Genomic DNA, 25054 nt, shown 5'->3' with positions numbered 1-25054 from the left:
CTAGAGTTAACTTATGTCTCCAAGTCATAAAAGCCTAGAGTTAACTTATGTGTCCAAGTCATAAAAGTCTAGAGTTAACTTACGTATCCAAGTCATAAGTGTTTAGAGTTAACTTATGTATCCAAGTCATAAATGTCTAGAGTTAACTTATGTCTCCAAGTCATAAAAGTCTAGAGTTAACTTGTCTCCAAGTCATAAAAGTCTAGAGTTAACTTATGTCTCCAAGTCATAAAAGTCTAGAGTTAACTTATGTATCCAAGTCATAAATGTCTAGAGTTAACTTATGTATCCAAGTCATAAAAGTCTAGAGTTAACTTATGTCTCCAAGTCATAAAAGTCTAGAGTTAACTTATGTCTCCAAGTCATAAAAGTCTAGAGTTAACTTATGTATCCAAGTCATAAATGTCTAGAGTTAACTTATGTCTCCAAGTCATAAAAGCCTAGAGTTAACTTATGTGTCCAAGTCATAAAATTCTAGAGTTAACTTATGTATCCAAGTCATAAGTGTTTAGAGTTAACTTATGTCTCCAAGTCATAAAAGTCACAAGTTAACTTATGTATCCAAGTCATAAATGTCTAGAGTTAACTTGTGTATCCAAGTCATTAATGTATAGCTAATTTATGTATTCAAATCACTTAAGTATAGAGTTAACTTGTGTATCCAGTATGCAAGTAATAAAAGTAAACAGTTAACATATGTATCCAAGTCATAAATGTCTAGGATTAACTTATGTATCCAATTCATTAACAAGGATTTTTTATTTTTTTTACAAATCATCAAGGAATGGCTAAATTTGTAATTTATGTGCAATGTCAATGCACAAGTGATTAAATATGCAAGGAATATTCAAATTTGGTGATGTCATCAAAATGCACCCTTTAACATATTAACCCCTGGCGGTTTTTGTCGTTTTCACCTGAAATTCGAGTAGAAAACACATTTTGAAAGCTATTTCTCAATAGATCTGAAAAGACCAAATCCCAGGTGATTTCAATTACCTACTGCCTAGTTGTGTTAGAAACATTGTTTTCCATTGGCTATTTGGCTCGTGCATGAGCAGAAAGGTAAAAGTTGGAGTTCCTTTTTTTTGCTTTTGTTTTTTTTTGTTGCTAAATGGAGCCATTATTTTTGTATCAAGACCACTCTTTATTCCAAATGTCCATCTTATCCTGCTTTTTACAAATGTTCATCGGTCTGCCTTAGATCTGAGACCAAAAAGTCTCAAATCTCGACATAAAATCGGATTCTGAGCATGGGCGAATTTTGGATACAAAAAATTCAGGTCCAAAAAATGAGGTTTTTCCCTCTGTATTTTGTGGTGCAACTAGAAATTCCAGATTATCTGGTATCATTGTAGAGCTACATCTGTCTACCTTTCTATAATATCACCCACTTTAGTGCATCATGCATGACCATGATGCTACAGAGTTCAGCAGTAGGCTACTACCACCTGCCATGTTAACTCATCACTAGGGGTTAATATGTTAACATCAAGAGTTAACTTAAGTATCCAAGTCATAACAATCTAGAGTTAACATATGTAAAAAAAAAAGTCTCGAGTTAACTTAAGTATCCAAGTCATAAATGTCTAGAGTTAACTTATGTATCCAAGTCATAAAAGTCAAGAGTTAAGTTATGTATCCAATAATAAAGTCTAGAGTTGAGTTATGTATCCGAATAAAAGAAGTCGAGAGTTAACTTATGTATCCAAGTCATAAAGGTCTAGAGTTAACTTATGTATCCAAATCATAAAGTCAACAGTTAACTTATGTATCCAAGTCATAAATGTCTAGTTAACTTATGTATCCAAATCATAAAGTCAACAGTTAACTTATATATCCAAGTCATAAAAGTCAAGGGTTAACTTATGTATCCAAGTCATAAATGTCTCGAGTTAACTTATGAATCGAAATAAAAAGTCTAGAGTTAACTTATGTATCCAATAACAAAATTCTAGAGTTAACTTACGTATCCAAGTAAATAAATATCTAGAGTTAACTTATGCATCCAAGCCATAAAAGTTTAGAGTTAACTTACATATCCAAGTCATAAAAGTCCAGGGTTAACTTATGTATCCAAGTCTAGAGTTCACTAGTTAACTTATGTATCCAAATCATAAAGTCAACAGTTAACTTATATATCCAAGTCATAAAAGTCAAGGGTTAACTTATGTACCCAAGTCATAAATGTCAGAGTTAACTTACGTATCCAGGTAAAAATAGTCTAGAGTTCACTTACGTATCCAAGTCATAAATGTCATAGGTAACTTATGTATCCAAGTAAAAACAGTCTAGAGTTAACTTACATATCCACATAAAATTAGTCTAGAGTTCACTTATGTACCCAGATCATAAATGTCACGAGTTAACTTATGTATCCAAGTAAAAATAGTATAGAGTTAACTTATCGATTTAAGTCACAAATGTCTAATAGTTAACTTGCCTATCCAAGTAATAAAAGTAGCTGTTCTATCTTCAAATTTTACTGGTTTTAAAAACATGTACATCACAACTCTGGATTACTCCTTCATTTATATCTGAAATATTTCTCTAGCAATAAGCAAGTAGTGTTTTGCCTATATCAGTTAAATAAAACATCTCAAGGTTTGATCAATATCTGAACTATCTCACATTAAGGGAATTACAAGGTTTGATCAATATCTGATCTCACATAAAGGGAATTACAAGGTTTGATCAATATCTGAACTATCTCACATTAAGTGAGCTACAAGGTTTGATCAATATCTGAACTATCTCACATTAAGGGAGTTAAAAGGTTTGATCAATATCTGAACTATCTCACATTAAGGGAGTTAAAAGGTTTGATCAATATCTAAACTATCTCACATTAAGGGAGTTACAAGGTTTGATCAATATCTAAACTATCTCACATTAAGGGAGATACAAGGTTTGATCAGTATCTGAACTATCTCACATTAAGGGTGTTACATCATAACATACTGATACACTGTTCTTAAAGGAATATGTTATATTTGCTAATAGGAAACTATTAGTCAAAAACATGAGTGCCCATCTTAACCCTAGAGGAATTTGACCTTGGCAGTTCACTTAAGAATTGTTTTTTTTATATATATTAATTTTGTTCCTTTTTTTTTCTTCAAGTTATGAAAGGTCCTTTGCAACCATGAACATGGTCAAGAGTGTGTTGAGAAACAGTTGTCAAAGATGATTCTCATTTACCTTGTAACCAGCATCACCTGGATTGGCCTTATGGACTATGACTTTAATGTGGCAGTGAAAGATATGGGAAGTGAAGAAAAGAAAGATATTATTCATATTAAAAGACTGTGCTGACTTTTTTTTAATGAAACATAAAGCAAATAAAATTGTCATTTCATAGATCTTTTCCCTGTAAATTTTATAATGTTAACATACACTTTTGAAAACATTTTTTGATGCCACCAAAAGCTTACTCCAATGATATAAAAAAGTTCTGGGGAGAACACAGAATTGTGCAGTACTTTATATGAAGTTATCAGCTGCAGCCTGAGGTTTGCAGGAGCACATGGGCAAAGTGTTTAAAATAAACCAACTTGATTTTGGAGTTTGAGTTTGTCCCCAAGTTTGCTACTTTAAAAGCTGAGAATATGGAGCCAGTAGTACCAAGGATATAGACTTTGGGGTTTTGAGACTACCAGACATATCTTAGTTGTCAGAACATGGTTTGCATGTAGAATTAGGAAGTCATGGAACTGAACTGGAAGCACGTCAGGCTTCTAATCCAAGGATCACAGGGTCTACACCTGGCCAGGCCAGACTGAGTTGGGTACCTCATTGTTTCCTTGGGAATGGTATTTTGCTCCCATTTCCAAAGCGTGACTTAGCCATTAATGTGTTAGAAGTGCTGTTAAATGCAATGAAATGAGCAGCCAACAAATGATACAAATTAAATAGTAATTTACTGTATGATATTAATGTAATTTAACAAGACTATATTGTTAATTTGGGATTTAACACCATTTCTCAGTGCAACATAAGAAGAACCCAGGAATAACCCAGTAAGAACCACTTACCAGAGGAAGCTATTGGCAGCTTTCTCACATACCCACACTGGCTTAGCCTGAGACTTGAACCCATGCAGAGAAAGGTGAGATGGTGGCAGTCGGTAAAGGCAAGCGCTTTAGACCACCTGGGGCCCCAATAAGACTATATAATGTGTGCAGTATGAAGTTAATGTAATTTCATAATACTATGTAATATGTACAGTATGATACCTGTATAGCTTAATAAGACTATACGATGTGTGAAGTATAATACTCAAGTAATTCAATAAGACTATACAATGTGTGCAGTACGATACTTGTGTTATTTACTAAGATTATTATATGCTCATTTTATTCCCTGTTAACTTTACATTGTCAGAATCATGCAATATTACCCAATACTGAACCCACATGCCAATACACATATAGCATTCACATGCATAAAGGAACTACCTTCTATTGTAAACAAAGAATGAACGCAGACGCCAGCACTTTTGATTTGTAAACAAATCATGTACACTCATGTAAGAGGCGCTTTACATTGTGGTTGTTTAAATTTGTTTCTGAATGAACAGATGTTTCGTGGACTGCCACATACCAGCTGCTTTGGCATATTCCATGTTGTTACAGTGTTTCTACAGTATACAACAGATGCAAGAAAGGGTCCTCACAAATAACATACAAGTGACAAGTCATATACTGTCTTCTTTAGCTGGTGATAAGAATGGAGAAAAAAAATATTTACAGATTTACATCCTGAATTTCCTCAAAATGTACTTTCTTAGTTCTGCAAATCCGAATAGCCATGTCATAGGTTCTCAATCTTGATTACACATTTCGAAATTGTACTGTAACTTCGAGGATAAGTGCAACTACATCCTCCTTACTGCATTCAAAATGAAATAAGCATTAAATTTCATAGTGTCTTTTCGATAAATGCAATTGTAAGACTTCATATTTTTCCCACATTATGATTTCAAACATTCAGTGACAATGACAGAAACAGGAACACATTTGCAGATGTCAACAAGCTTCTCCCTAGCATCTTCAATCCCATGTATTTCATGTGGAATTGTCACATACAAATCCAGTCCATAATCACGAAATTTCGTAGAATCGAAAAAAGAATACAAAAATCTATTCATCCCAGATGAAATGGAAAGGTTGTTGCAATGCACATTCATCCACAATTTGGCTTCAAATTTCAACTAGACGCGCCATTTTCTTTCAGAAGTTATGTCGAGCGCGCGACTAACTTCAAATTTATCTGGGCGGAGTTATGTACGCAATAATAATATTGTTGTTGTATAATGATGAATATGTGCTTCTGTATTTAGTTTGGAATGCGGCATACATTCGGTTACTTTGTTTCGTGTAGTGTATTTTGTTAATACAATTAAGCATTAGGTAGAATTTTTAAAAATAGCATATAATAAAAAGGTTACTGTATTTGTATGGGAAAATATGAACTCGTTTTGTCGGATGGATAGACTGCACTCCCAAGGTCGTGCAGTATTTACATTTGAAAAACTTGTTCATATTTTCCCATACAAATGCAGTAACCTATAACTATACAATGTGTGCTGTAATATACTTGTGTAATTTAATAAGACTATGTAATATGTGCTGTATGATACTTGTGTAATTTAGCAAGACTGCAGTATGATACTCAAGTAATTTAATAAGACTATGCAACATGTGCTGTGTGATACTCGTGTAATTTAGCAAGACTGCAGTATTATACTCAAGTAATTTAATAAGACTATACAATATGTACTGTATGATACTTGTGTAATTTAGCAAGACGGCAGTATGATACTCAAGTAATTTAATAAGACTATACAATATGTGCTGTATGATACTTGTGTAATTTAACAAGACTGTGCAGTATGCTACTCATGTAATTTAATAAGACTATACAATGTGTGCAGTATGATACTCATGTAATTTAACAAGACTGTGTAGTATAATACTCATGTAATTTAACAAGACTAATACAATGTGTGCAGTATGATACTCATGTAATTTAATAAGACTATTACAATGTGTGCAGTATAATACTCATGTAATTTAATAAGACTGATACAATGTGTGAGTATGATACTCATGTTATTTAACAAGACTATACAATGTGTTCAGTATGATACTTGTGTAATTTAAAAAGGAATATACAGTGTGCACAATATGATACTCATATAATTTGATAGGACAATATAATATGTGCTGTATGAGTGTGTGTGTGTAATTTGGATTTTTTAAGTTTTAAAAATGTATCAGTCATATCGCCACGGTCTGCAGTGTGTCATTTTATAGTGATGTCTCACACTCAGACATCAAGCCGCACACAAAAAGCACTATGTCCCACCAATCACATTATCCTGACACCAGAACAACTAGTCCTAACACTAACCTCTTAATGCTGGGTGCCAAGCAGCAACGCAGATGCTGGTACCATTTTTATAAGTCTTTGGTATCACTTGGCTGGGATTTGAAGACCATATGTGCAGTATGATATCTGTATAATTTAATATGACTATATAATATGTGCAGTATGGTAATTGTGTAATTTAACAAGACTATATAATGTAAACTTAATTTCTTTGTTTATACATAACTACCGCATTATAAGACCATTCAGTATAACATGGTTTTGGTTATAAAGTGTGCATGATCTTGGCTCCCATTTTATTATTTAGTTGTAGAATTATGTCATGTACCTCATAATAGAGATGATGTCTGATCATATCGAGTGAATCACATATATTTCATCAAGTGGTTGAAAATGCTTTAACATGTTGGCTAGCTAAAGTGTATAATAGATTAAAGTAGCAGATTTTTTAAAGGCAATGTTAGCTGTTTACCATTTATGTTCTGTTGTTTTCTGTGGCCATTCACATACAGATTATGAGCAGCAATGTGATTAAATTTCCTAATTCAAGGTAAGAAAGTATATACTTGTAATTTTTTAAAATTTATTTCATAGTGGAATTCAAAAGTGGATCTCTTGTGTGACAGGCAACATGATACCACTGCACCAAGTGACTTACAACATGACAGCTGAAATTCCTTAATCATGATATTATTGATGTCCAATAAAAAAAGTTTTAGAGTGAAAAAATAAAACTGATAATTATCATAATTATTTCTCTTGTAAAATCCACTAATTAAATGACAAGCATTAAAGGTGGTATACTCCATGGAAAGCATTATTTAAAAAAAAGAACTGTATCAGTATCAATTTTAGACTTTACACAACTTTTTAATTCTATTTTCAGAGGAAACCTACTCTAACAGATTATGACTTGATGATAGACATGGAGATGGGAGAGGTGATAGATACCTCTCGTTCACCTGGCCAATTCAGTTTTAAAAATCTTCAAAACTGGAAAAAAGAGACCTATAATGAATCCACCGATGTCAAGCAGGTGCCAGAGCTTGACATTAATCCATTATTTAAATTGTCAAAGTTTCCATCCGCAATGCTGCAGCAAGCTCTTTACACTAAGTCACAGGCATATTCTGATTCTGAGTTGCTATGGAAACAACTGGTTTGGAAACTTTCCATGGAGGAAAACAATAAAGTTATGACATTTTCCGAATCAAAGTCCAAAGATGCGAAGACAAGTGGAAAACACCTTATTGATGAAATGATTCAGACAGAGTTTGATAATTCTGAAAAAAATAGAAAAATTCAGCATAATATACTAGTTAGTAAGACTGCTGAGACTGTTACAAATGGTTTACCCCGAGGTATGGCACAGACAATTCTTAATACCAGTCCAGTTTCAAAACAGAGAAAAAGTCAATTGAAAAAAAAAACTGCTCCTATAAAATATGGAACTTTATCATTGCCAAATAGAACAGATTTAATCTCAAAAGCTGTGGAAGAATTTTCAAATAAAATTCTCACTGAACCGGGTGACTTTGAAATTTCTTTGACAAGTGCAAAGGATTACAAACAAAAACAGCTAAAAAATGTAAATGGCAATAGTTTAGTCAGTGATTCAGGAAGGGTTGTTCATCATTCAAAATTTACTTCAAGCATGGGAGGTCTACCAATGGATAAAGTGTCTATAATGAAGAACAGTGTCAAGGGAGAAAAAATCTCAACTACTATACCTACTGTTTTTCATGGTGGAAAGATGTCCCTATTTTCAGACACATCATCATCAGATGATACAAGTAGCACACGAGATAAGCAAAATTTTTTGTTCAGGCAAAGAGAACCACATGCAGGTGCACAGCAAGAAACAAAGTTTTTGAAAACTCTTAAACAATTAGGCAAAGGGAAACAAACAGAATCTGACATTTTGTTTACAAATATGACAAAAAGAAAAAACAAAACAAAATTAAAATATCCCCAAAAGTATCCAAACATTCCAGTGGAGGGATACTGTAATAGAATTTTGGAAAAACCTTTTCACACATATCTGACATTATCAACTGTAAAGCAAAAGGTCAATGCTGAAAATCATGATCAAAGTGGAGATAATGGTGACATTTCTAAGAATGATAGGTTTTGTACTCCTAAGAACGAGTTAACTCCCTTGCAACAGAATTCAGAAATTGATTCTGAATTTACATACAGCTTAATTGATGATGGACACCTCTTGCAGGCTGATGATTATGAGAGTGATCATGAATTCTACCCAATAGATCAGAATATTAATCATGATGATGACAGTGATCAAGAGACTTACCCTATGTATGAGAATGTTAGCCCAATTTGTTTGGAGTGCTTTGGCGGATTCTATGATGTTCCACAATCAACTCTCCATTTTGGCAATTTCAGGTAGGTAATGTTTGTATTTTTCAAAGTTCTAAGGTTACATACAGAAGAAAACAATGCTTTCAATTTATACATTTTATCTGTTTTGTTCTAAATATTGGAATGTTTTAAATTTAGTTTACATCACACTGCCCATCAAAACCAACATTATACCAATTTATGTTATTTGTTCAATGCCATGCCTAAAAAAATTAAATGAGGGCCAAAGAGACAGAAATTAAAAAGATGAAAAAAGCCAAGAGGGAGAGAGAGAGAGGTTTTGCAAAATCTAAGAGAGGATGACCAAAAGGATTGAAGCAACCAGTAAAATAAATTATGTAGTTTCACTGAAGTAGGTGAAAAGTGGGCCGGATGATGCAATGAGAGACAAAACAAGAAAAACTAAAAAGAATAAATGAAGTAACAGAAAGCAAATCAGCATCGGGGAGTGACAATATGTAAGTCCATGGGAAGAAAATCCAATGACCAGGATATATTGAAAGGCTTGATGTTCAAGTTGGTTAAACTGTACCGGTTTGGTGGTTTCTCGAGATCAAGTTGACTAAATGTTATTCTTCTTTTAGTGGTTTTTGAGAAGCTGTTCAAAAGTTTTGTTTTTTTATTAATAATGGTCATACTTGTTAGCAGATTTGCATTATTTGTTCAGATTTCAAAATTTCAACATGCTGTATTGCTTTCTATCACGTATGATCAGATTCTCTTCTCCAGATGAGTGCTTTAAATTTTTATCTGTTTGCAGTAATGGTGGCCATGTCATGACAGCTAGTGGTACAATGTTCTCTATTCCAGCATGCTTTCTGTCAAATATGTTCAGATTCTGTATGGTGGTTTTTTGGAAGTTTATTAAAGGTTTTTCTATATTTAGTAATAACAGCCATATTTAATGGTGGAATGGCATGATTTGCATGAATCTGAAAGATTTTCAGCTAGGATGCTATCAAGATCTGCCATTATCTATTCAGCAGTTTCGGAGAAGAAACAGCTTAATAATGTTCCATTTTTAATAATGGTGGTCACATCTGACATAAAATTTTGCATTATTTGTATCTTGTTCAAAGGTCATCATGCCAGGCTTTTCTGTCAAGTTCTATTGGACAGTTTTGAGAGTTCATTTGAATGTTATCTATTTTGTCTCTATTAATGGTGGCCATATTTAATGGCTGATAGACATCATTTGCATAAAACTGAAAGGTCTTCATGAAAGGATGCTTTCTGACAAAGTTTGGTCAAAGCCCATTCATTGGTTTGGGAGAAGTTGTTTAAAAGCTCTTCTATTTTTAGCAAGAGTCGCTTTTCTATTTTAGTAACAGTGGCCATATATGTAACTTGAAGGCAGAACAGCATAAATTGTACAAACATGAAAGGTTTTAATGCCTGGGTGCTATCAACTTGAGTCAAATGTTATTCAGTGGTCTATGAAAAGTTATTTAAAGGGTTTTTACCATTTTCAGCAGACATATATATGATGGCAGATAGACATAATTTGTACAAACTGAAAATGCCTTTATGACACAATACTTTATGCCAAAAACTGTCGAAAACTGCATAGGTTAATGGACACATAAGCATGGCAGTCAGTCACAGGGCTGTATTACATACAGCCAGGCGAGCTTTATAAAAATGGTAAACAATATGAAAAGTGAAACAAAAAGCAAGAAACTGAGTTGAATATGAAGAGAAAAAGTGGCCAAATAAATTAAACAGCCACATAAAGACCCAAAAGTGTCCACACAAATGAAAAGAACTGTGCAATAAGACTAAAATAAATTGACTGGGAAGATATTCTAAAAAGGCTCAGATGTAACAAAAAGAATCAAAAAGTAAAATGAAAGAAAAAGACACAAACAGAAAAGTGTGTGGATAAAAATCTGACCAATGTTTTGGAGACACCCAAAAGGGCAAAAAGAGTAATATAATTTTTTGTGTGAATAATGGCACACTGACATAGAAAAATGTCTAAGCATTGGCATATAAAGCCACTGTCACACTCAAAAAGTCAAAACAGATTACAAAAAGAGATGAAAGATTACACATTTAAAAAAAAAGAATAAAATCAATTACATTGATGCTGGTTATAATTTAAAAATGTCACAAAAAGCAAAACATAATTGCTTAAAAAAGATTAGGGAGAAATGGGACACAAAATTTAATAAAGGTAAGTATAAAGAGTTTTTTTAATCTTATTTTCTCACTGGTCTGCTGATCTGGGTGAGTTTATGTATTTACATGGATAAATATTTTGAGCAGTTTTGTAAACAATGACATTTATGTCAGTATTTAAATTTGCAGATTAGGTCCTACGATGATCATTGTTCATTGGGTCTTGAAATTCATGGCCTGAAGCAATGTTGAAATCCATCAAAATTGTTATTGTTAAGCCTGTCAATAACAGACACGCATTGGCCAAACTGTCCTTCATAAACATGTTCACCTGTCAAAATTGGTTTCCTAACAAATATCATGCATTAAATAACATTATTATCATTATTATTACATCAAAAGATTTAGTTTAGTGTAGTACCCAAGTTGGTCTAAAGTGATTGCTTTTGCTAATCACTGTAAACTCACCTCTGTCCATGTGGGTTCAAGTCTCGGGCTTGGCCTGTATGGGTATGCAACAAAGCTTGCCAGTATGTGTGTGTGTGTGTGTGTATGTGTGTGTGTGATTTGGATTTATTATTTAACATTGATTTTTTTTAAAAATTCAGTCATATTGCTACAATATCTGCAGTGTGGGAGTTTATAGTGATGTCTAGCACTTGGGCATCTTGCCACAGACATGTAGCATCATGTCCCACCCAGTCACATTATCCTGACACCAGCTGACTGGTCCTAACACAAACCTCTTAATGCTGAGCACCAAGCGAGGCAGCTTCTAGAACCATTCATTCAAGTCTTCGGTATGACATGGCAAGGGTTTGACCTGCAATCTCCTGCATAAGAGGCAGATGCTCTAACCACTTTATGCCACCAAAGTGGTTGAAAGCTTCCAGTAGATTCCCATGGGCTGGTCGTTCTCACAGGTTTTCCTGGGTTCTTCCTCCATCAGTTATGCTAGCCACGATGTACAGCCTATCTTGAGCTGAGAAATGGTATTAAATCCAAAACACCACCACCACCACAGACAATGGTGATTTCACATTTTGATAATAATTTGTAATATCTTCACAACAGATTACAGGGCTTTTCTACTGCACTTATGATGGAGGCAAAAAGGAATAAAATGTAAATTGCTTTTGCTTTCAGAATTATATTTATTCGTATTTCTTGGCTTGAGATTGAAGATGAACATATTTAAAGGGGCAGAAGAAAGCTATAACAATTTTGAATAACTTATTTTGTACAGCATATATCACACAGCTCTCTGTGATACTGTATCAATACCAAGATCAGCCCTTTATTCCGTTTGCAGCATGCCTTTGTTTGATCTAAATGATTATTATTGGACACATATGTATGTGCCTAAACCTATCCTAATTTTAGTCTTCCCCACCCTCCCAACCAAGTTAATAATTAAGAATGTTAGGTTATTAATCACTTGACTTGGACTATATACACCTCTCCCTCAATAACTTGCGCACAATGGGTTCTACGAACACAAACATAGACTGCACTATAAGTGAGATGCGAGTTACATAGAAAAAAAATGCTCAGGGGTGGGTGGCATTAGGGAACTGGGCTGTTTATTGACTGAATCCTCATTTTACAATCACGTCGATAATAATATTTAATAATGCGCTCTTTCTAATGAATTTGTTTGTTATTCTGTTTAAATAACATTTATTTTCAAAATGTCCAACATATGAAAGATAATTCCAACTGGTTTCAACAACCATCATATACACGCGAATAAATCTGGGTATTACGTCACTGCTTTTTATTTTCTTGATGATTCTGGTTCCCGTACTGGTGTCTAATATTATCCTGTCAAATCGGGAGGGAACTAGACTAACTATTGATACAACACCAAACAAGATTCCTTTTTATCAAAAACATGCAACATTTATTTTGTGAGACAATCATCTACGTTGAAACTCAATTTTTTTATTGCTCAATTAGTACAATCTTGATGTTGTCAGTTAATTAATTGGAATTAATAATGAAACTTCTTATCATCCTTGAGGATATCCCTAAGTGCCAGTTCAAGAATTCTCTGAAACTTGCTTGCCCACAATGGTCCGTATCTGTGAAATCAAGCTCTTTATTTTACGAAGTATTAATTTTGCTTGGATGCCTTGTTATCTTTGATCACAGTTATGAAAGAGTTGGTTAATTTAAGGTAGTTTATGTTACATACACAATAACATTTATAAGTGTTCGATTGATCAAATGAAGTGAGTTCACCCGACATACGACCGGGGCCGCTAGATTTTAAGTTTGTAGGATTTTCGTGCGTTTTAATTTTTCTTTTATTCCACCTCCTTTATTTGATTGAAAAGACATAATTAACGTGATATATACAAAGGAGGCCAGCTTTTAATTCATTGCAACAATACAACATATATTTCCGGAAGTCAGTTATCAAAACATGGTAGGCACTTAATTAGGTTTTCAGAGAAATGCTCGCGGACATAGCTGTTACGGTATATTGACACATTTTACGCTCAATTACAAGAAGACACATTGCATTTATGATGATTACCCTTAAAAGGGACTAAAAGATAGAACTAGAACACTAATTTCAATTGATAAAAAAATGATTTAATTTGTATTTATTTATTAAAGTACTGCCTCTACTCGGAGTGAGTGATATTTTCATTAATCAAAACTTCCTTACATATTGTTAATTGCGGTGTACTAGGAATGTTGTTTGGAAAGAAAATGTAAAAAATTGTATGACCTATTTTTAAATTTGATAGTTCATAGTGTTGACGAAAATTTCCAGGTCCTATCTACCGTTTTCGATGATAAAGCGAGCAATACATCAAAGTTTCCGGTACCAATTTTGATTGTGATTTTCTTAAATTTCAACAAATAGGTATCAATTTTGGGGGTATTTACTGGTTTAAAAAATGTGACCCATGCTGGATCCCTGCGTTATAAGTGGATTCGTGAGTTATCAGGGTGCAAGTTATCAAGGAGTGGTGCATAGTGAAATTGAGCAGCAAATGGAAGAAATTGGATATTTTTTATTCTGTCTCTTTTCATAATTTCATCTTCTTGTCTATTTCAAAAAACAATTTCTCATTTTGGCCACCCTCTGTGAGACAATTTTTTTTATGTGAACTACTTGGTGAATCTTTGAGGAAGTGTTACAGCTTTGTTTTATATATTATTTTCTTGTGCTTTTACACATACATTTATTAGGAAGGCTTTATCTTCCTACTTTTTGTGCAATTTTATATTTTTGGAACATAACCTTTTTGTGTTACTGCATAGTTACATTTGTGCTTAGGTGCCGTGAAATGCTACTTCATACATTATTGGACCTATTTATGCCTTTTTAACAATAGTTCCATGAACGGCTGATTGTGCTTCCACTGTCTGTTTAAAATGTCTCTTTGTGTAAGCACTATTTGGTTTACTCTGGAGATTATTGACATATGGGTCTTAGTGACCTCCACCTTTGGTCAACATAAGCAGTCTTTAACTGAATTTAATGTACTAAAACTATTTTCTTTTTAGGTTTATCATGACGTCAGATCTTTAGACCAAAGAATCAATGTTGTTTCTTAATTACTCCAAGTCCAAGCCATTAACAAAGGAACTTACTCTAGAATGAAAGTTATTGTGCAAAACCCATTTTTCTTTGAGCTACAGTGATAATGACCTTTCACTTTCAATCCCAAAATCAACAGAATTGTTTCATACATTATGCAGAAGCCCTCCACAACACTGGTCAAGATAATAGGCCTAGAACTAAAGTTATTAGGCAAAAGATGTTTCTTCTATCAGTTTGCGACTTTGACCTCTGACATATTGATCCCAAGATGAAGTCTTAATTATTAACCATTTGGTGAGATGATATCTGGATGAGACCATACAAGTTTTCCACAGAAACCATTTTTCTTCTTTCAGTCATGGTGACATTTAGCTGGTATTGAGTGGAGACTTGGTACTAGATGGGCAAACAGACGGATAAACATCACAAATTAATCTTTAAGTTTATTTATTATTTTAACTCTTTTGTTCAAAAATGGATCTTATAGTTTCCTCTATATTTATTTGGATACTTTTCATCTGTTTTGTTCCCTTTTTGCCTTAGAAAGTAACAAAAGAAACTTCTTTTAGCTGTCTTTGATCTTATTTGTTTTTAGTTTCTATTACTTTTATTTTTGTATTGCATTGTTTTTGCCTCGTTTGGTCTTCAAATGGACGTCATTTGGGTCTTTCTTTGCATAACCTGCATATATGCAGAATGTAATAAATGATTACATAACTATATGACATTTTAAGTATTTTCCAGCAGCCACTGTAGACATTAATTATCATGCAGAAAATAAATTTAGCCTGAAGTGATGATGACAATGAATTGTTGGGCCCCTGTAACACGGCATAACAATTAAACAATAAAAAAGAACATTCCTTTCTACATCAAAGCTAACGTGCTATAACAATTTAGCTAGCTGTTAAAAATCAGATACATTTTTCTTTTTATAAGAATCCTTGTTCATAAAATCTGCTGTAGAAGCTATATTGTTCATTCGCATAAGTCAGATTTTACTGGGGTGTGGCAAGTTTCAAGCAACCCTGGTGTGATAGTATGACCACTTTAACCTTGATTAGCCAATACAGCTGAGGTCTCACATGAAATACATGCAGTCCACTCTTTTAATATAACTCTTTTCATTAAAGATCTTAGTTTCTGCCACTTTTTTGGGCCTCTGTTTCTATCTCCATTTGACTTACTCTGTCTCTTTTCACAATTTATTGTTTTCTTTTTCACTCTTTAAGGGACATTATATTCTTTCTATTACATTTTAAAGCACTTGCTTGTCTATTCTTTGCCTCCAATGGCCATCCTTTAATTATCTCATCATCTTGAAAACATCCTTTTTGCCATCTATAAGTCCCTTTTTTATCACCTGTATGCCTCTTTTTACCACCTTTATGTCCCTTTTCACCACCTGTATTCCTCCTTTTTACCACCTTTATGTCCCTTTTCACCACCTGTATTCCTCCTTTTTACCACCTTTATGTCCCTTTTCACCACCTGTATTCCTCCTTTTGCTCCTTGTATGCATCTATTCACTTCAATTCTCCTTTCTTTTGTTGTTTAGGCAAACAGACAAAACACAAAACATTATATAAATTACCCAGTTATTATATTGTATAAATCCAATTGCAACATTAAAGTACCCTGCTGTAATGGATTTTAAGTTTGGCAAGAAAATCATAATGGGGTTTCAGTTAGGGCTGCCTACTTAGATGCGGTGATTATATGTATTGATAGTATACATTTAAAGCTATTCCAGTATGTTTACATAAAAGTTGTTGTTGCACTTGCCTATATTAAGTCAGATTATACTGAAAGGTACCAAGAATATGGGAAGACAGTAGTTTGATAGAATAAGCGAAACTAAGACTAAAACGTACATTGTAATATGAAAGAGTCTATAAAGTAGTTCACATTAAATGTTAAAGTAAAATAATATTTTGTGCAAATCATGTAACATAAAATCAATTTTATTTGATGAATTTGTCTAGAAAGGTTACTGTTACATTTTCCATTTTAATTAGTTTGAAATGAAAGGAGACAAATCTTATGAATGTAATTTTTCATTTTCACATGAGTAAAGGTGTTTATTATTTTGTGGTTTGATAGATATTGTTTTTATTAGAATATTGGTTTATTCATATTTATCAGATGCAGTCTATTTTTTGTAATAGAAAAGATATATAATAGTAATCCATATTTTAATATCGTGGCCATAACCATAAAAATGTCTTACATACCAAATAAAGATGTAAATGATGCCTCATGAACAGTCTGGTTATATTTAGTAGTGACTAATTGAAAAATTAACCCCCAGAAAGCTTACGTTATCATATTTATAGTCCTTATATATGTATAGATGCTGTAAAAAAAATTGCTTACTTTTTGATGAAAAGATAAAACACCTGTACACAATATTTTATTAGCTTCTCTGTAATTTCTGATGCTACCACCTTCACAAAAATACCATATCTATGAACATGAAACAACATTTTAAATTTAGCTCATTATTCTTTTATATTTGTTAGCATTAAATATTAGTCTTACATGTAAGATCTCAATGCTGATATTTATGTTTTGGGCATCTGGGTCTTACTGCCTAGCTAACAGAGCTGTGTAGCATGTTTGATGTCGACTAACATTGTAATGAAAGTAAATTTTCAGGAATATCTGACACAACTGGTAACCAATAGCGATGCTTTTCCACAAAGTAAAGTCATAATGTTTTAGTCACACCTTACTGACTCTGATGTCTTTTCTCTAATAAAATCCAATTCTCACAAAAGGAATGGACCTGTTTTCAAGTTTTGTTACATTTTAGTTGGCTGGAAAGCGATCAAAGCCAGGAATGCCGAAGTCGGGTTAAGTTGAAATATTATTCTTTAACAAACCAAATAAAAATATATTATGCTTATTTGAACTGTACGCAACGTTTTTGTTTTTTGTTCAAGAAACATATCCCCCACATGAACATGATTGAACATATTTCGGCATACCTCGACTACTGTTACATTTCAACAAATTTAAATGCATGTCAACGGAACATGAAAATGCGTTGATTTGCTAGTGTCAGATTTTGATTCCACCTGGATAAAAACAGCACAGTAAGTATATTAACTCAGGGATCGTCCTGGGCTTCGCCAATGTCGCAAATTGCGATTTTTTTTCCTTATTGGCAACAAAAATATCCCATCTGGCGATTTTTTGGGCGACAGACTTTTTGGTTATTTAATTTGTACATACAATCATGGATTTGGACTGGATAAATTAAAAGGGAGAATGAAAGGAAGCCACAAACTTGACTAAGCAATGCATAGGAATCAATCTGTTACACAAACGATCCTTTGTTCGTATTGACAACCCCATCTTTACAGTGCATTGTTACATCATAATCTGCTTATGCTGACATCTGGGCTGAGTACTGTATGCTGTGTTACAGTCAATCATGCTACCGAACTATACCTACAACTGACCGACTTCTGAAGATGCGAATAGAACAGATACAATTAATTGAATGGCTAATCCTTCTGTTGTTTTTTTTTTCTTTTTTTACATATACCAATACAATAGTTTTGTTGAACCTTCACAGAAAACTGATAATCTTTGAAGTAATGACTACTGCGTATAAATACAAAGCAAATGGAAAAAATCTCAATCACAATTATATCTGTCGCCAGTGCAGCATTTTACTCATCGATCTTTTCCTTTTGCCATCAATCCGTGTTACGGCTGCAGAGACTTAAACTCCGCAACAAAAAATAGCAAAAAAAACAGTTTTGCATAATTAATAATAATTATTTATTTCTCAAAATACAGGAGTGAAAGAATCCCTAAATTGGGTGTGAATTTATGCTTATATATATGGTCCAATATTGCCAGGTGTTGACTCATGTAAGTTTCATTCGTGGGAATGGAGATCCTATTTTGCTTGTCGAGAAAATTTATACAGCATTCAGTGATCATTCTTGGGATTTAGGAAGCAATTCACTACAAGCTTTGTGAAGCTAGCCATAAAGGGGGGGGGGGGTCTGCTGAGAGACTACTGGTGTCACCTGTCAGCACTGTAGACTGTGAATGTGGATTCAGTAAGATGAACCTCATAAAAACTGACATCAGAAATAAACTCTGCATCTCATCTCTCGAGAATCTAATGAGAATCAGCATGTACAGATGTGAAAAATTAGACTTTGAAACTGCATTCAACAAGTGGGCAGCCCTAAAATCGCGACGGATCTTCATGTAACACTTTGTAACATTTTGTTAATGCTTGTTGTAATTAGAGTATTAACTAACCCATCTTTTGTAATTTTCATTGCCTGTTACATTAATAGACTAAATTAACACTTGAAAAAATGTACACTACTTGTTCTGGCGACACTTTTTGAAAACTGGCGACAAAATATTGAGGTTGGCGATTTTTTTGGCGACAGCTTTTTAAAAGCCAGGACCATCCCTGTTAACTACATATCAATTTGTGTAAGAGTGTTGATATGGGCTGCCAACCTGTACGAAAACTTCCGCCCTGATTTTAACCAGATTCCAGGTGGAATTTTAAAGTGGATTTCACTTAAAGCCTAGATTCCACTTATTATAAATTTTAGGTGGGTTCAGGGTGGAATACAGCCCGAAATATGCAAATTAGTCCGTCTATTACAGAGCGGAATTTGTTTATTCCGCCTACTAGGCAGAATTAGTTTATTCCGCCTACTAGGTGGAATCTGTTTATTCTGCTTATTTAGCCTAGATTCCCATTATTATCACTTTTAGGCAGATTCAGGGTGGAATATAGCTCAAAATATACAATTTACTGTTACCAGGCGGAATCTTTACTTCTGCCTAATTAGATGGAAATACCTGCAGAAACTCCATCCAATAATTGAAAATGTCAAGGCGGATTTCAGTCGGGTTTTTTTAAAGCAATTTCTGCCTAAACCATAAAAAATATACTTCAGATTTCTATTAAACTGCCTAATGATTTTTTAGACATTATTGGGAATCAATGATGAATATTCACAGTAATATTTAAAATGGATCATAAATTTTATTTTGACAGACATTATCAAATAAGATTTAGGTGTTTCTTGTCCCAAGGGGCAATGCCATTTTCTTTCTTGCATACAAGATCTAATCCAACATGGCATCACTTAAGTATTTTTCATTTCACTTTAAAGTTTGGTGAGATTTCACACATATTTTGACCAAAACTTTCATTGAAATTATGTTGAGTTCTCAAAAAAATTTCTTTGAAATATTTGTGAGGTTTCACAAAAAAATTGACTAAAACTCTTGTAAGATTTCACTAAAATTTTGATCATTATATAGTATTTTACTGATTTTTTTTAGTGCTTCAGACATTTCAGCAGGTTTCAAAGAAATAATGGATATGAATTAAACAGGACTTTATTAACCAAGGTGATATTTAAGTGTGCATGAAAACAATTATACTGACGTTGTAATTATATGACATCCAAGGCAAGAGAAATGGGAGTTAATAATAATAATAATAATAATAATGACTTTATTTACAGAAGGTAATTCAATTAGCTACAGAACTAATCTACCTTGAGGCCTTCTTCTATCTGTGATGTACAACTTATACAGTATATACAACATGATATGAAGTATCTGACACTAAATAATTAAGTGGTTTTAAAAATCAAAGTATCAAGCCTGGAACATATGCACAGGCATCTGTGAACACATAAACATATATAAAATATAAAATATTAATCTGCATTGTAAAATTCAGCCGTGAAAATAATGCAAAATTACAGAAAAGCATCCATTTGAAACAATTTGATTATGAGAAGAAGAAAAGCTAGGAGCCTGCCGTATGTCACTTGTACTGTAGACTGGATTTTTTGATTGCACAAACTATGATGCTGCTGTGGTCTCTCGAATTAGTCCTTGTTCCATAAGCAGCCGTGACAAACGTTTATCATGAAATAATTACTCTTATTTTTCACTGAATTCCAACACACCAAGAATATTTTGATAATATACACAATAATGCCTCACGAGATTGAAAGTAGATTCTACTTTTCAGCCAAGAAAATTCCGCAAAGATATGACTATCTTTTGATATACATGGATATCTGGCAACAATTCCCACCAGTGATCTACACGTTGTCCCTCCTTAAATTCTGAAGTTAATCAGTTTGGAGTTGTATAACTTCGAAATCATGCTGATTCAATTCCTTGTCCTATTTAGCACGTTGGCCGCTACTGTAAAGCTCTTTATGGCACAAAAAGCAAAATGCTTGTCCTGGCGTTCAGTTTTCATACAGACTGACCAATTATGTTCCCATCAAATTTGCGTTCAGGGTATTCTCATTGCCGCACATTTTTCAAATGGTTATTCAATCTCTCGTCCCGCTCGCAAATTCGAATCGCCATGTTTAGCAAACAGGCTCTTTCCCATCAGTAATTGTTACGCGACGATTCATTGGGCAATTACAACATTTTGACCAATCAGAAAGCTTTATACAACGATCCTCTGTTAAACAATAAACGGAACAAATACTTATTTGAAAGCTCGTTGTGGAATTGGACCGGATAGAGCATTATTTAAAAAATGGGTCCATATCGAGGAAATTCAGGTCAGGAGAAAAGCGAAATTATGTTTTAAAACAGAAAACAAGATGATAACTTGTTTGAGGGCAGTTAAATCCTATTGAAGTTAAAGAAAAATACAACAACAACAAATTTGAAAAATAAATTTAACAAGGAAAGCTGTGGAAAGAAGTTATAAATTGTGCCCAAAATAAACATTATAAAATTACAGCTATCAGAAACAGGAAATATAAATGCTGCTGAAAATCATTCAAATTGTACAAGAAACAATAAATTTTATTATATCTTATTGATATTTTTATTGGACTGTAAGTGATATTACAATCAAAAAGTATCACTATATTTTCAGTCATTTAACTTTACAGACACACAAAAGCCAAGTCCTAATTATGCCATATTTAACTGATGTAAATGACTAAGTTCTTCATTCCGCATAGATGTTGGTTAGAAAATAAACTAAGTCCAGATTCCTCCTTTCATATAATAGATGCCAGTGACTAAGTTCCTAATTCTACCTAGATGGTGGGTGGAAAATCAACCAAGTCCAAAATTATGCCTAAAGATGTATTTATAGCAGGAATTTGACAAAAGTCCATCTTAGAGTCAGACGGACTCTAGATGGATTCATCTTTGACTTCTCAAATTGTCCATGTCCGCCTTTGTATTAACCAGATTTTTAACATTTTAGGCAGATTCCGCCTGGAGTATGCTTAAGTTCCAGGTGGAATCCGACAAATTATTTCGTACGGGAAGTGTGTGAGATATTCCTCAAACTTTGACTACTCATTCCGATGTCAATCGACATCGGAACGCTCTATACAAGGCCATTATTTGGGTAGTAAGACATAGCTCTAAAACATAAATACTACGCGACACGTCTTACATGGTAGGATTACATTAAATATATGATGTGACATGCTATTACTGGTCAAAGGTTGATTAGCCAAATTTTATTCTTCTTGATGTTTCATTGGCTCCGAAAACAGCTATTTTAAGTAGTATGGGCAAGTCCGTCATGTACGTCTTAATGCTGAAGAGACAGAAAAACAAAATCTTGGATACAGGACTTCTATAGTCCTATATGTAAGACATAGCACATGTTGGTTTTGTTTAGGTGCTATGTCTTACTATCCAAATAACGGTCTTGTATAGTGTGTTCCGATGTCAACGACATTGGAATGAGTAATCAAAGTTTCAGGAACATCTCACATACTTGGCAGCCTATATTGACATTTTTCCACTAATTTATGTGTAATTAATACACTTACTGTGCTGTCTTTATCATGGTGGAATGAAAATATGACACAAGCAAATGGATGCATTTTCACATTCCGTTGACATAAATTTGAATTTGTTGCAATGCGACGGTAGTCAAGGTATGCCGAAGTAAGTTCAAGTAGGTTCATGTTGGAGATAAGTTTCTTGAACAAAATGAACCGTTGCTTACAGTTCCAATAGGCATAATATATTGTTTATTCGTTTCGTTAAAAAGTAATATTTCAACTTAACCCGATTTCGGCATTATCGGTTTTAATCGCTTTCCAGTCAATTGAAATGTTGGCCAAAAAAACTTGAAAACGGGTCCATTTCTTTTGTGAGAATTTGAATTTATTAGAGAAAAGGCATCAGAGTAAGTAAAGTCTGACTAAAACATTATAACTTTACTTTGTAGAAAAGCGTCGTTATTTTGAAATATTCCTGAAAATAACGATGTTAGTCGATGTCAAAACACACTACACAGTGCCGTTAGTTAGGCTGTAATACCCTGATGCCCAAAACTTAAATATCAGCGTCAGGTCTTACATGTAGGACTAAGGAACTCTACAGAGATTATGAACTTCTGAGAGAGTGACAAAATTGTTTACATTTGCAACATGCACAATGGAAAGACTGTTGGTATAGCTTTATGTTACTTTCATGTACTGTGGGTGAAATTTAATTGGACATTGTACTTGTGGAAATTGTAAATGATTAAGCACACCGCTAACTAAAATTACTGCTGCCTTGTGCTCAAAAAATCAACCTGAAATAGTCTAAAGTACACTATCTTTAGCTGCTAATATGACAGGGAAGATGACTTTGCCAGACTTGACAAATCCAACGTCTAAAAGTGCAATGAATGTAACAAATATATCATATGTAAAAACAATGTTATGGGTGGGTGTTTGGTTTTTTTTTTTTTACAATTTACTTCGAGGGCCCCGAGTGGCCGAGTGGTCTAAAGCACTTACCGTTCCGGATCACTGCCATCTCACCTCTCTTTGCGTGGGTTCGAGTCCAAGGCTCGACTAGCGTGGGTACGTGGGAAAGCCTGCCAGTAGCTTCTCGTGGGTCGGTGGTTCTTCCCTGGGTTTTCCAGGGTTCTTCCTCCACCAGTTATACTGGCCGCCATGCATAGCCTATCTTGTGCTGAAAATTGGCGTTAAACCCTAACCAACAACAACAATTTCTTCAGAAGTCACGGAAGTGAAAAATGACCAAGAGGAGCTAGCAGTTTTTTTAGAGATACGTATTTAAAGTAGGGCCAAGCGGTATTCTTCATAACTCATTACACCCATCAATCATACACCAAACTAAAGGGAATTAAGGGTTCTTTGAACAATACCTAAAATATACAAAGGTCCTTTTTTGAAAAAAATAATCGGTTTAAATAGTGAGGAAACTTGGAAATTCTTTTTCTTTAAAATTGTAACCTTCAATACGAAACTATAGAGTGTCACCTATGTTAGGCGGATTGATATCACTAATTTTTGGGAGGTGAAAAACCGAAAATTCTTCAGTAGCAAAGTCGTTTGCAGTCTACAATCGGATTAAAAAAAAAAAGAAAAAACCTTAATGCACTAATTAGCGGTAGAATTAAAATTAGAATTAAGCTTATAAACATATTAATAACTAAAGTTAACGACTGAAGCTTAGTTTTTAATAAATCTCAATACTAGTTTTCATACACGGGAGCAAAATTTCGTCACGTGATCGTCTGGCTCATGACAGTATCCTTACGATGTATCCGAGTTCTTCAAATGAAAAAGTGGAGGTTGCTCCAAATGTGTTTTGTTATAATGTAATATTGCTATGGGAACAGAGGAAGCTACTTTGAAATAAATTGCAGGACAGCGATAGATCTGAGCACATTTCTCTTACAAGGATAGCAACAGGTATAGGGCAGTGATAAAGGCGTTACATTTTCTGAGGTAATTGATTAAATCATTGTATATACTTAAAGGCTATCGGTAATGCGAATAGGCTTGACAAGGTGGGTGGGTGTGGTATAGCCAAACATCACGTGCACTACGTAAAAAGTGAAAGGTTATACATTATTAACTTTAAAAAAAGACTCATTTAAATGAGCAAGTGCTTCATGGTATTAATGTGAGCTAAAATAGGCAATGTGATATTTTATTTTACGTGCAGTTGAGATAGTATTTATATAGTACAATTGACGCATTCAATACCGACTATTTCAGTAATGGGCGTCAATTTTTACGCTTTCATTTAGCATAACTTCAAGTGGCAAGTATTCATTTCATTTAGATTCTTATACATCCACATTTCTTTGTAAGGTCATTACTTAGATGCCCCAAGAAGTGTATATAGCAAAATCAGTGAATGAAATGATCCTGAAGGTGTGATCCAGTACAATCTGGATTGAATGTCATGCACTGTGATGGCACAATGAAAGCTACACATATTGATTGTAAATGTCCCACAGGTCATGTATATACATTTACTCATTTTAAATTAATTATTAATTGCTGTTTTAAAATTTTACACTAATTTTCTTTAGCCAAAGTCTATTTAATTCTGGTTATTGATTGCTCTGCACCTTAACTGTCATCAAGAAACTTAAGATGAAAAGTATCGATTGCTATGGTCTTTTACAATGGTGGCCATGTACTAAACTGGCTCAAGAAAAGAGCATGTGAAGTGGAACCATCACAATATAGGGTAGTATGAATTTGTTTATCAACATGCATAGCTTTCATTGTGACATCACAGTGTGTGGCATTCAGTCAGGCTTTTACTTGATCATAC

The 25054-nt window shown here is 33.7% G+C and overlaps 1 protein-coding gene across 3 annotated transcripts in view; it reads left to right on the top strand.

Annotated features, from left to right (window-relative positions):
* Positions 1–25054, top strand: part of LOC149787814 (uncharacterized) — a 141863-nt gene that overhangs the window by 39000 nt on the left and 77809 nt on the right. For all 3 annotated transcript variants that reach the window (XM_089974024.1, XM_089974023.1, XM_089974025.1), the window contains one exon: positions 7280–8796. In XM_089974024.1, the coding sequence (XP_089830150.1) occupies positions 7280–8796 (1517 nt within the window). The remainder of the gene's footprint in view (positions 1–7279; positions 8797–25054) is intronic.

Source organism: Sinohyriopsis cumingii, chromosome 11, assembly GCF_028554795.1.
Source record: "Sinohyriopsis cumingii isolate HCF-2022 chromosome 11, ASM2855479v2, whole genome shotgun sequence".
Taxonomy (NCBI): domain Eukaryota; kingdom Metazoa; phylum Mollusca; class Bivalvia; order Unionida; family Unionidae; genus Sinohyriopsis; species Sinohyriopsis cumingii.
The sequence above is the reverse complement of the archived record's forward strand: the minus strand, read 5'-3'. Positions and strand labels throughout refer to the sequence as shown.